At 36.5% G+C, this 13,112-nt stretch overlaps 1 protein-coding gene across 1 annotated transcript; it reads left to right on the top strand.

Annotated features, from left to right (window-relative positions):
• The first annotated feature begins 1,984 nt into the window (after nucleotides 1-1,984).
• LOC133178608 (MAM domain-containing glycosylphosphatidylinositol anchor protein 2-like) lies at nucleotides 1,985-9,285 on the top strand. Its single transcript, XM_061313341.1, has 3 exons — nucleotides 1,985-2,097; nucleotides 7,077-7,252; nucleotides 9,138-9,285. The coding sequence occupies exons 2-3, from the start codon at nucleotides 7,112-7,114 to the stop codon at nucleotides 9,219-9,221; spliced, it is 225 nt and encodes a 74-aa protein (XP_061169325.1). The 5' UTR covers nucleotides 1,985-2,097; nucleotides 7,077-7,111; the 3' UTR covers nucleotides 9,222-9,285.
• The last annotated feature ends 3,827 nt before the right edge of the window (nucleotides 9,286-13,112 follow it).

Raw genomic sequence — 13,112 nt, 5'->3', positions numbered from 1 at the left:
TCTCTCTCGGTGCAGTGGTACCTATTTGTTCACGAATTTTCAAATGTATCTCAATTTGTATGCCCAGTATTTTATCCATGTATGTCCTGTCCTCTCAACCCCAGCAGCGTTATATTGGGTTTGAAAGCAGTTAAGCAAAAACACTTTTAAAATTTTGCAAATTTTCAAAATTTTGAAATAAATAACCAATTTTTAGTTCCATGGCAATTACATATCAATATTATGTACATGTTGTTTGAAATACATTGGAGATTGATGTATGTATGTTGTTTTGTCACTCATATAGAGACGTCACCATATACCGGTGAAGGGCTTCAAATTTAGACCTTTACTCGGCACTCAGGGCCATTGAGCAGTGAGGGATCTTTATCGTGCCAACGCTTGTCGTGACACGGGGGTCGGTTTTTTAAGGTCTCATCCGAAGGACCTGCAACTTTCACTTCAAAGGACGAAGGAACAGTTGCTACCTATTTTTTATCGACTTAGGTCAGTCGCGGCGGGGGCTCCAACCCACGACCTTCCGATCTTCCGATCACGGAGCGAGCGCTAAATACATTGGAGAAAAAAAATCCATTTGAAATAAAAAATTCATTTTTTGTTTCTATGGATACAGTCAAAATTTGCCCAACCAATACCTTATTACCAATTTATTTTCAGAAACCAGTTTGACCTGATGAAAAAAAATTGATTCTTCTAAAACTAGTTGGACAGTGTCTGAGAAAAATAAGATTTAAGATTTTTAATTTTCATACTTCGTGTGTTTAAATGTTACAGTAACTAGTCGCCATTTTGAAGAAGGTAGAATTGTAACAATGTGTCGCCTCTTCCCCTCATACATAAGTATAAGTCATGATGTTTTATTGGGGGGATTGGTTCTGGAGGAAATCGCACTCTATAACTAATACACAGGGTAGGGTTTCCCCCTATGGAAATCCTACTCCAGAGCCATTTTACAATAGGGGAATTCCTACTCTTTAGCCTATTTTCCGGGGGGAAATCCTGCTCTAGAGCCAGTTTCCGTGTGTGTGTGTGTGTGTGGGGGGGGGGGGGGGGGTTAGCCTTCTAAAAAGGCCTTCTCTATAAGGCTAGTGCCCTTTATGAAAGTGGGACATGGGCACCTATATCGTTCCCAGCATAAGCCTCCATGTTTGGCATATCCCAAAGTTGTCTTCCGATGTCGCGGCAGCTCTCTTCAAGAAACTCTAGTGAAACCTAGCTGCCTACCCTTATTAACAAGAAGCTAAAAATCCTCTCATCGCCCGGGGGGCTAAATCAGCTTCCTGCAAGGACGTAAACATTCCGTCCGAGGTCGAGGAATCCATCGTGGTCTCCATTCGGACTTGGCGGACGGCAGCTTAGAACCTCCTTCCACATCCGCTCGCTACTTGAAACCTCTGGTTCTTTGACTTGTTCTTGCCCTGGTGAAACTGGCAATAGGATTGGTCTTCTCGGATCTTACGGGTGCCTAGCAAAGCTTTTCTAAATTCAGTACAGTTGTTCTAGGAGTCTTAAACGATACAGTTGTTTTAGGAGGCTTAAACAATATTTCAAGTGCAGAACGCGGGGGCTGGTTACTTGAGTAAGAGGAGCGTGCACCTCTCTTTTATACTCAAAGTAATCGTGGGAAAGTGTGAAAAAGAATTCTATCATTTTGTTTTCTGATATAAATAAAATGCGTTAAATTTACAAATATTTTGTTTAATATAATCTAAATAGTGTTTAATGATTTATTTTTTCAAACCTCAACGATATAAATTGAATTTGAAAACATCAACCACTTATTATGAAGTCACTGTTAAATTACATCGACTTTCTATAACTTTTAACGTATTACGTATACTCAAATAGTGTAATATAAGGGAAAACATTACAAATGCAAGTATATTTTTTACACTATATCTTCCTACCTAATTCAAGATAAATAGAGGGGTGTACCCAATTGTCTCGTTATCTACACATGTATATTTATGTTATAGAGCACGCCAAGTCGTTACACTGGTCCTCAGTCTCCTTTCGATGGAACGTTTGCTTACATCGAGGCCTCCGGTAAACGCTGGGGAACCACTTACATATTGACCACCACAGGAACAGTGTTTGGTAATTAGGGACTTATATTACACTTTGTTCACTGACATATTGTACTTACGCACCTTTTCCAAACAAAGTTTTTATGCTTCGAGATATAAAATACGAGTATAGTACATCTTGTTTAAAAAAAACACAGAATATTTATTTATTATACAATAAAGCAAAAGAAAGTGAAAGGGGAAAAAATGTTGCTTAATAGAGGGTTTTTATATACAGTCACTTGTTAATAATTGGTGAAATATGTGGAGATAACGAACGGTATTCGAGTTCAAATGTCCAATAAATCATTACAAAATAGGAGCAGAGCAAACACGGACCTCTAAGACATCAGAGGTGGGATCAGATGCCTTGGAGGAGTGAGCATCCCCTGCCGACCAGGCACACTTGCCGTGTGCTCTTTGTCATGATCAGGAAATAACGGAAAAATTTGTCGACAATTCAGTGTGTAAATAATGGCCTTACAATAAGTATGACAAGAGGCCCATGGGCCACATCGCTCACCTGAATAACTTTGGTCATGCTGTTCTTTACCAGATTTCCCCCTTTTAATATACCTATTGTGGCCCCGCCCTACCCCTGAGGGTCATGATTTGAACAATTTAGAATCTACACTACCTCAGGATGCTTCCAAATAAGTTTCAGCTTTATTGGTCCAGTGGTTCTTGAGAAGAAGATTTTTAAAGATTTTTCTTTTATATTTCAATGTAAAACTTGGATTCCCTATTGTGTCCCGCCCTACCCCCGGGGGTCATGATTTGAACAATGGGTGCTTCCACTTAAGTTTCAGTTTTTCTGGCCCAGTGGTTCTTGAGAAGAAGATTTTAAAAGATTTTTCTTATATATTTCAATGTAAAACTTGGATTCCCTATTGTGGCCCCGCCCTACCCCCGGGGGTCATGATTTGAACAATTTAAATTTAGAATCTACACTACCCCAGGATGCTTTCATATAAGTTTCAGCTTTTCTGGCCCAGTGGTTTTTGAGAAGAAGATTTGTAAAAAAATTTTCCTATATATGTCAATGTAAAACTTGGATTCCCTATTGTGGCCCCGCCCTACCCCCGGGGGTCATGATTTGAACAATTTAGAATCTACACTACCCCAGGAAGCTTCCATATGAGTTTCAGCTTTTCTGGTCCAGTGATTCTTGAGAAGAAGATTTTTTAAGATTTTTCCTATATTTTTCAATGAAAAACTTGGATTCCCTATTGTGGCCCCGCACTACCCCGGGGGTCATGATTTGAATAATTTAGATTCTACCCTACCCCAGGATGCTTCCGTATAAGTTTCAGTATTTCTGGCCCAGTGGTTCTTGAGAAGAAGATTTTTTAAGATTTTTCCTATATTTTTCAATGTAAAACTTGGATTCCCTATTGTGGCCCCGCCCTACCCCCGGGGGTTATCATTCGAACAATTTAGATTCTACACTACCCCAGGAAGCTTCCATATAAGTTTCAGCTTTTCTGGCCCAGTGGTTCTTGAGAAGAAGATTTGTAAAGATTTTTCCTATATATTTCAATGTAAAACTTGGATTCCCTATTGTGGCCCCGCCCTACCCCCGGGGGTCATGATTTGAACAATTTAGAATCTACACTACCCCAGGATGCTTCCATATAAGTTTCAACTTTTCTGGCCCAGTGGTTCTTGAGAAGAAGATTTTTAAATATTTTTCTTATATATTTCAATGTAAAACTTGGATTCCCTATTGTGACCCCGCCCTACCCCCGGGGGTCATGATTTTAACAATTTAGAATCTACACTATCCCAGAATGCTTCCACATAAGTTTCAGCTTTTCTGGCCCAGTGGTTCTTGAGAAGAAGATTTTTTAATGACCCCACCCTATTTTTGTCTTTTCTTGATTATCTCCCCTTGTGAGGGGACTTGGCCCTTTATTTTAACAATTTACACTCCCCTTCACCAAAGAATACTTTGTACTAAGTTTGGATAAAATTGGCCTAGTGGTTCTTGAGAAGAAGTTGAAAATGTGAAAAGTTTACAGACGGACGGACAGCTAGACGGACGACGGACAATGGGTGATCAGACAAGAGGCCCATGGGCCGCATCGCTCACCTGAGCACATTGGCTGGGCAAAAGCACAAATCAGTTCAGTATTGAAAAGATTACCGGGAAGGGGGGGGGGGCTTGAATTTTAAACTACCTGATGATGCTTCCATGTCAATATAACAAATGGCTTTGTTGTTCTTGAGAAGATTTTTAAAAAAATTTCCAATATATTCCTTTGTAAAAATTTGATCCCCCATTGTGGCTCCTCCCTATCCCAGGGGTCATCATTTGAACTTTAATCTACACTACCTGAGGATGCTTCCATATCAGTATGACTAAACATAGCTTTCCTGTTCTTGGGAAGAAAATAGTTTTTCTATATGTTTCCATATCAAAATGACTAATCATGGTTTGCAGTTCTTCAGAAGATATTTTCCTTTACATTTCTATTTAAAACTTTGATCCTCCATTGTGGCCCCATCCTACCCATGGGGGCCATGATTTGAATAAAATAGAATCTACACTACCTTAGGATGCTTCCACATAATAATACATCAATCAGGGCTTTGCTATTCCTGAGAAGAAGATTTTTAAAATTTTTCCTATATATTTCTATGTTAAACTTTGATCCTTCATTGTGGCCCCACCCTACCCCGGGGGGTCATGATTTGAATAAAATAGAATCTACACTACCTTAGGATGCTTCCATATAAATATATACCATCTGGGCTTTGCTGTTCCTGAGAAGAAGATTTTTCCTATATATTTCTATGTACAACTTTGATAGTCCATTGCAGCCCCGCCCTACCCCCGGGGGTCATGATTTGAACAAACTTGAATCTACACTACCTGAGGATGCTTCCATATAAATATTGCTCATCATGGCTTTGCTGTTCTTGAGAAGAAGATTTATAAAGATTTTTCCTATATATTTCTATGTAAAACTTTGATCCTCCATTGTGGCCCTGCCCTACCCCCTGGGGTCATGATTTGAATAAACTTGAATCTACACTACCTGAGGATGCTTCCATATAAATATGACTCATCATGGCTTTGCTGTTCTTGACAAGAAGATTTTTAAAGATTTTTCCTATATATTTCTATGTAAAACTTTGATCCTCCATTGTGGCCCTGCCCTACCCCCGGGGGTCATGATTTGAACAAACTTGAATCTACACTACCTGAGGATGCTTCCATATAAATATGACTCATCATGACTTTGTTGTTCTTGAGAAGATTTTTAAAGATTTTTCCTATATATTTCTATGTAAAACTTTGATCCTCCATTGTGGCCCTGCCCTACCCCCGGGGGTCATGATTTGAACAAACTTGAATCTACACTACCTGAGGATGCTTCCATATAAATATGACTCATCATGACTTTGTTGTTCTTGAGAAGATTTTTAAAGATTTTTCCTATATATTTCTATGTAAAACTTTGATCCTCCATTGTGGCCCTGCCCTACCCCCGGGGGTCATGATTTGAACAAACTTGAATCTACACTACCTGAGGATGCTTCCATATAAATATGACTCATCATGACTTTGTTGTTCTTGAGAAGAAGATTTTTAAAGATTTTTCCTATATATTTCTTTGTAAAACTTTGATCCTCCATTGTGGCCCTGCCCTACCCCAGGGGTCATGGTTTGAACAAATTTGAATCTACACTACCTGAGGATGCTTCCATATAAATATGGCTCATCATGGCTTTGCTGTTCTTGAGAAGAAGATTTTTAAAGATTTTTCCTATATATATCTATGTAAAAATTTGATCCTCCATTGTGGCCCCGCCCTACCCCCGGGGGTCATGATTTGAACAAATTTGAATCTACACTACCTGAGGATGCTTCCACATGAGTTTCATCTTTCCTGGCCCTACGGTTCTTGAGAAGAAGATTTTTAAATGAAGCCATTATTTTTTCACTAAACCCTAATTATCTCCCCTTGAAAGAGGGCGTGGCACTTCATTTGAACAAACTTGAATCCCCTTTACCCAAGGATACTTTGTGGCAAGTTTGGTAGAAATTGGCCCAGTGGTTCTTGAGAAGAAGTCGAAAATGTGAAAAGTTTACAGACAGACAGACGGACAGACAGACGGACAGACAGACAGACAGACGGACAGACAGACGGACGCCGGACAAAATGTGATCAGAAAAGCTCACTTGAGCTTTCAGCTCAGGTGAGCTAAAAAGCTCACTTGAGCTTTCAGCTCAGGTGAGCTAATAAAAGTCAATCAGCTTTTGACTTGATGAAAGGATGTATTTGATGACAAGGTCATTGTATGGACCACAGAACTTACGAAATGATGACTTTAAACGAGACTGCTGATATTCTTGTTTCATCAACATTTTTGTCAATAACTTTACCTCGTTTTAGAAATTGTTCATACGTAGAGCATGCTCTGGCGTATCGAATCAACTGAGAGATATAAACCCCCTATGCAGGTGATAAGGTTATATTGCTGCATAAGTATAGGAAGGTGAAGATTGAAAAGTTAAAGTCATCACGTTTATCATAAAGCTTTGTTGTTAGATTACCATTAACGTCCTTTTAGTATGAGGGCAATAGTCAAATCAGCCCCAAAGTAAGAACTGCTACTTTGCAAGTTTTTGCGACGCACTGGTAATGGCATGGTTTCGTTCCATGTAGGACTATTAAGATTTTTTTCAGTGCATTTACTTTGAGAAATAAGTAGTTATACAGTTACTTGGTTTAAAAGTTAAAGTACGTTTTCTGTAGGTACGCAAAAATTTGTTTACTTCTAAAATGGAAAGACACCTTTTTGGAAAAATTGATTCGTTCAATTGTTTTCCGAGTAAAACTAACCCGCATTTCATTATGTTTTGGAGAAAGTAATTGGTTCATGAGTTTTTTTTTTACAGTTCATGACGTTACTGTGCTATTTCTCTTACATTAAAGTTTGACCTCTGAGTATTGCACTTAGCAATCGTTATTGTAAATAAATACTTGTTTACATATTCAGCCCAGCAGACTTGGTGTCTCTCCTTCGTGTACAATATGTATGGCAGACATATGGGAACACTACAAGTAAATGCAGGGTCTTCTGGCTCCCTTTCTACTTTATGGTATACATCTGGAAATAAGGGAATTAACTGGATTACTCAAAGAGTTACCATTCCTTCAACTGCTAACCTTGTGGTAAATGAATGATTTTTTTTATAATTTTGATTATCTCGCTTTGTTCTTTTAATTTGTTTTTTTTAATTACTTATTCCATTTTGCTATATGATCTACGGTTTCCTTTTTAGAGAGAGTGTTATATAAAGACCAAGAACAATTAAAAGTCTCTCCGGCACTTTGAAAATTTTCCGGAAATAACGTGGATTTATTACTTCAATACGAGATTTTTTTTACCAAATTTATTTCGTCTGAAAAAAAAGAAACGAAAATGTTAAATTTATTTGTACTTGTTTAAAAAAAAACATTGAATTAGATAACTACTTGAACTCCCATTGACTAAATATAGGGTTCTAATTTATAAGAGAAATAAGTGTAATAAGCACTGCACCATGCGAAACAACAATGTCCCTACCTCAGATTAGGCTATAAAATTGAAATCATATGCCTGACTTTATGTACATTTTTTCCACAAAAAGTGCAAAAAGTATACCTCTTCAAAATTAAATTGGAAAGCAGCAGGTGTTTAAGTCTAGACAAAGATTACTTAATAAATAAAATGTGGGTATGATTTTTGTTAGGTCACGTGAGTCACTCAGGTGACCTAAAAACAAGGGTATTTTGCCAGATTTGAACATTTGGGCCATTTGGTCAAGTGTTCTGGTCCTGACCAGGGCTCTATTAATTCTACTGAGGTACTACCCTTTGCTATTCACCTTTGATAATTAATCACTGTAAAGAATTTATTCGAAAGGTTAATAGAATAAGAGAATTATTCAAGATTTTTAATTGTATAATACAAAAAGTACTTTCATAGTTTTAATGCTCAGGTAGACGTGTAAATAATATATAAATAAATATGAGACAAAAAGTAACTTTTTTAAATGTTCTTCAAAGACCAAAAGAGGCGAATGTGAGAGGTAATAATATATGAGGGTTGGTTTGTTTGTTTTACACATGTAATGCTGTTTAACGTCCCTTTCGAGAAATTTTCACTCATATGGAGACGCCACTACTTGCCGGTGGAGGGCTGCAAATTTATACCTATAGTATAGGATTTGAATCGAGGCGTCTTCTAGAGTAGAGGGGGTAGCGATATGTGTGTCTTCACAACATAGTGCGTCGATGAGATCAATAAAATAAGACATCAGTTCAGCAATAAAGTTACAATAAATCGTGGTAAAACTATAGCTCTACAGTTCAGAAACATTGTGCAGAGCAGGCCCGAAGCAACCAAAACTTGAGGGGCCAATTTCCCAAAATAATTTGACAAGCAAAAAAGTATTAATAATAATATCAACTGTCCAAATTCCGTAATTAATTTGCCAGTGCTCGACCTTGCAGCGACAAAAAAAAGGGGGGGGGGGCGAGCATCTAAAGGCATAAAATACAAGAAATAATATCCGACAAAATAGCGGCGGTGTAAATCGAAGGTTTTTAGAATACTTGGATCTGTAGCTCTCTGGTTATCTGTCGGAATTTTCTTAACCAGAGAGCTGCAGCTACTGTATATATAGCATAGACTTTTCTCTTAAATGTCACAAATATGCTGTAATTTGGAACTATGAACTATTTTGAAAAAAAGGTCAAGTTCATGGGACACGTGGTCGATTACCATGGTATTTTACAAAAGCCATAGTGCTAGACAATATATATGCAAAATATCAAATCTATACCACTTACAGTTCTTGAGTTATAGAATGTCTTAGATAGACAGACGCCGGGTAAAGTGATCCCTACATGCTCTGCAGGCGTCACAAAAATGACTTTCGGATTTTTGGAACCTAGCTAGGTAGTAAGCAGGTTAATTTGCTAATTAAAATTTCAAGCAACACCCCCTTCTTATACACTGGATACAATAGAGACAAAAAGATAAATATTGTAATAATACATTGCATATTGACAGGTTGACATAAAAGGCATCCGTGGCTGGGGATACCGAGGTGACATCGCTCTAGATAATGTGACCATGACTCCAGGATCTTGCTGAGGCTGGTAGACTACTGTAATTGTTTGTAATGTTAACAAAATTCATCATTTTTATGATTGTATGTGGAAACAAAAATTGTTACTTTTGTTAAATTATGATCCATGACATGAACAAGTAATGCAGTTTAATTTATTTTCATGTTTATGTTATGCATTATAAGATGCTAAGGAGCAAAATTTACGTTTTGTTAGCTTGCCACTTTACTGCTGTAAATTGATAGAATACAAAAATCACACTAGGCATATACATGTACTTTGCTCCAAGGGAAATAAATAACGACAAATTAAAAAAATGAAATACATTGATGATATTTATTTACCATTGCAATTTTACTAGTATTTTATGATGACATAAATTGCATGTTATTGATTGTGATCACTTTTCATTAGACTTATCTTTCACAAGACTGAATAAATTTTGAAAACAAACATTTTACTGTTAGTGGCTTATGTTCAATTTTCCAACTATTAATTTTCAACTTAAAACGTTGTCTATGGAATTATATGTACTCTATATGCGGACTGATTTATATTGAGGAAATAAAAGATTCACTCAAGAAGAGAATGTCAGGGCATATTTTGGAAATAAATAATTTGGGCCATCAACATCTTTGTAAACATTTCAATTCGCCTGAACACTCTGTTCTCTTAATGAGGTTAGAATTTTTGGGGGATAATATCATCCAACTAGCAGTCCTACTTTGAGTACTACATTCCGTAGACAACCAGAAGAATACTGGATCAGAAAACTAGGCATGGCCTTTCCGTATGGTTACAACGACCGCATAAATAATGTTGGAAATCGTGTGCGAATGTGAATGTGATGGAACTCTAACAATACGCCTAGACGTACATGTAGGCAGTTTTAGATAATTATACTGGTTAGAGATCAGAAGTATGGTGTCCGTCTGTAAACAAATTTTCAAAATGCTTCTCTTCAAATTTTGATCTGATTTCAGTATAACTTTACAAACATGTAAACTACACAAAGATACATAATGCTATACATCAGTTTATGCTTTCGATAAACGGTGTTGCCATGGTCACTTGAAATAAAAATTTCTTTGAAATACTTTGAAAAATACTACTCCTCCTACAGTTTTGACTTGATTTTGAGGTGACTTGGCACACAAGTAGACTACACTAAGATACATTATTCTATGTATCGGTTTTGATTTCTTTGAATATTTTCACGGTTATTAAAAATAGAAATTTCTGTGAAATACTTTGGTTACTCCTCTTACAGTTTTATCTTATTTCATTATAACCTTGCACACAATTAGATTAGACTCTTAAGCTACATAATTTTTTGTAACGTTTTTTGATTGGTAACTTAAAACTAGAAATTTCTGTGAAATACTTTCAAAACACTACTCTTCCTTCAGTTTTGGTCTCATTTCAATATAATTGGACACTCAAGTAGACTACGCTAACACACATAATTTTATTAATCGTATTTTGATTTCTTTGAACGGTGTTTGCCATGGTTACTAAAAATAAAAATCTCTGTTAAATTCTCTCAAAAAGCTTCTCTTCCTAGAGTTTTAGTCTGATTGAATCTTGTCACAAACGTCTCTACTAGATCATTAATCTATTTATTGCTATTGCTATTGCAAAGTTAAAGTACAAGTGCTACTATTTTCTTCCTTTGTTATAAGTACAAAACCAGTAGAGCTACAGCCTTGTCAGATACTTCTGGTTCATTTGGCGACAGAAATTTATTTCTATTATGAATTCTGTCGAAGATTATGCCAGACGTTGGGCTTAATATGAAAAGGAAGATCTGGACCCTTTGTCAGAATGGAAATACATGTATATACGAGAATTGTATAAGAAATTTTTAAAAAGGCAATTCATATTCATGCAACCTATCTATCCTATCGTTTTCACTAAATCGGAGGTGATAAAAGAATTAGAAAGACTATATAAACAATATATTATGGTTTCATCAATTAAGAAATAAGGTATCATTTTAAAACATCTAGGCCTATCGGGATATAAATACGGGTTGGTCACGAGATCAAATTCCATAAAGCCCGAACATAATGCAGGTTTAAATGTCAAAGTAAGTCGTCAACTGTAAAGGTCAGTGCTTCTCACAAAAGTACTAATAGTACGTAGAACTCACCTATTTGACTGGAATGTAAAAAAGTATTAAACACTGAAATGTGATTTTGAAGATTTTCATCTTTAGAAAATGAACTTTGAATGTTAGATTTCCAGACGTAGAATTAAAACCAATTTTTTCTTAAATACTGCTATAATAAGACGATATTATTATAATATTTACATTTGCAAATGTTTTCCTTTATATAACACTATTAAAAGTAACGCGTATCTATATCCGTATAAACACGGGTTCCTCGCGTCATAAATGTTCGACGCAATTTCTCAGTGACGTCATAAAGGGTCGACGCGCAATCAGTGGGTCAAACACGTGCCGTTGGGTTTGAAAAATAAACGTATCACGCGTTTAAGATTATAATCAGACAAATATAAAATATGAATAAGTCACAAATGTAAATATAAGTAATAAGGTATTATTTTAAAACATCTATCGGGCTATAAGTACGGGTTGGTACGAGATCAAATTTACCATAAAGCCCTTCGGGCTTTATGGAATTTGATCTCGTGACCAACCCGTATTTATATCCCGATAGGCCTAGATGTTTTAAAATGATACCTTATTTCTTAATTGATTAGATATATCGACGATGTATTATCAATAAACAACAGTTACTTCCATTCTCGATATATCCCAGTGAACTTGAAATAAAAGAAACCACAGAGTCTGCCACATCTGTTTCATACTTGAATGCTTTACTGACTATAGACAATAAGGACCAATTAACAACTAAATTGTATGACAAATGAGATGACCTTAGCTTTTCCAACGTCAACTTTCCTTATTTGTGTAGTATGTATATCCCACTATTATCTGCAGATGGCGTGTACATCTCCCAACTTATTTGATACTAAAGAGCATGCTCCGAGTACGATCAATTTTTAAACCGAGTCAGTCTACTGACAGTTAAGTTGATGTTACAGGGATTTCAATAATCCTGTTTGAAGTTAGCATTTCATTAATTCTATGGTCGTTATAATGCCCTTGTTAGCAAATATAACCTATCATTGGGTCGTATTTTGACTGACGTGTTTCATACCAATTGTTAGGCCTTTGTTTTTATAACGGAATATGACAACGGAATGTAAAGTAAATAATATACGCTACCAATTTTGATGCACCAGATGCGCATTTCGACAAATTTTGTCTCTTCAGTGATACTAATGCCGAAACTTTGGAAATCCGAAATATTTAAATACAAAAAAAAAAGAACATTGAACAAATGAAAAAAGGGGGTGCCAAAGACTGGAGCCAAATACGTCGAAGGATCAGAGCTATGCATGAGGGAGATTATCCTTAATTTTGAAACAACTTCCTAGCAATTAAATATATATCCGTATTTTCAAGCTAGTATCGAAGTACTTAGCTACTGGGCTGTAGAGACCCTCGGAGGCTATCAGTCCACCAGCATACGCCTCCACCCAGGGGTCATAATGTAAATCATATACCGTACCAATTTTGATGCACCAGATGCGCATTTCGACAAATTATGTCTCTTCAGTGATGCTCATGCCGAAACATTGGAAATCCCTAATATTTTTAAGCCCCCCCCCAAAAAAAAAAAAAACATTGAGGAGCTGAAAAAGGGGGTGCCAAAGACTGGAGCCAAATGCGTCGAAGGATCAGAGCTATCTAAATGTACGTTGTGTTGATCAGGTAGAGGAATATTCAAATTAAGTACAAAACAAAGATCTAACAATTGGTATGAAATACAAGTCAAAATACGACCCGGTATTTAAGGTTAGATATACTGATAAAGTCATTATA

This window comes from Saccostrea echinata, unplaced genomic scaffold (genome assembly GCF_033153115.1).
Source record: "Saccostrea echinata isolate AGI-Se365-2 ecotype Australia unplaced genomic scaffold, CSIRO_AGI_Sech_v1 ptg000003l, whole genome shotgun sequence".
Lineage (NCBI taxonomy): Eukaryota > Metazoa > Mollusca > Bivalvia > Ostreida > Ostreidae > Saccostrea > Saccostrea echinata.
Note: the sequence above shows the minus strand (reverse complement) of the source record. Positions and strands in the feature narration are given on the sequence as shown.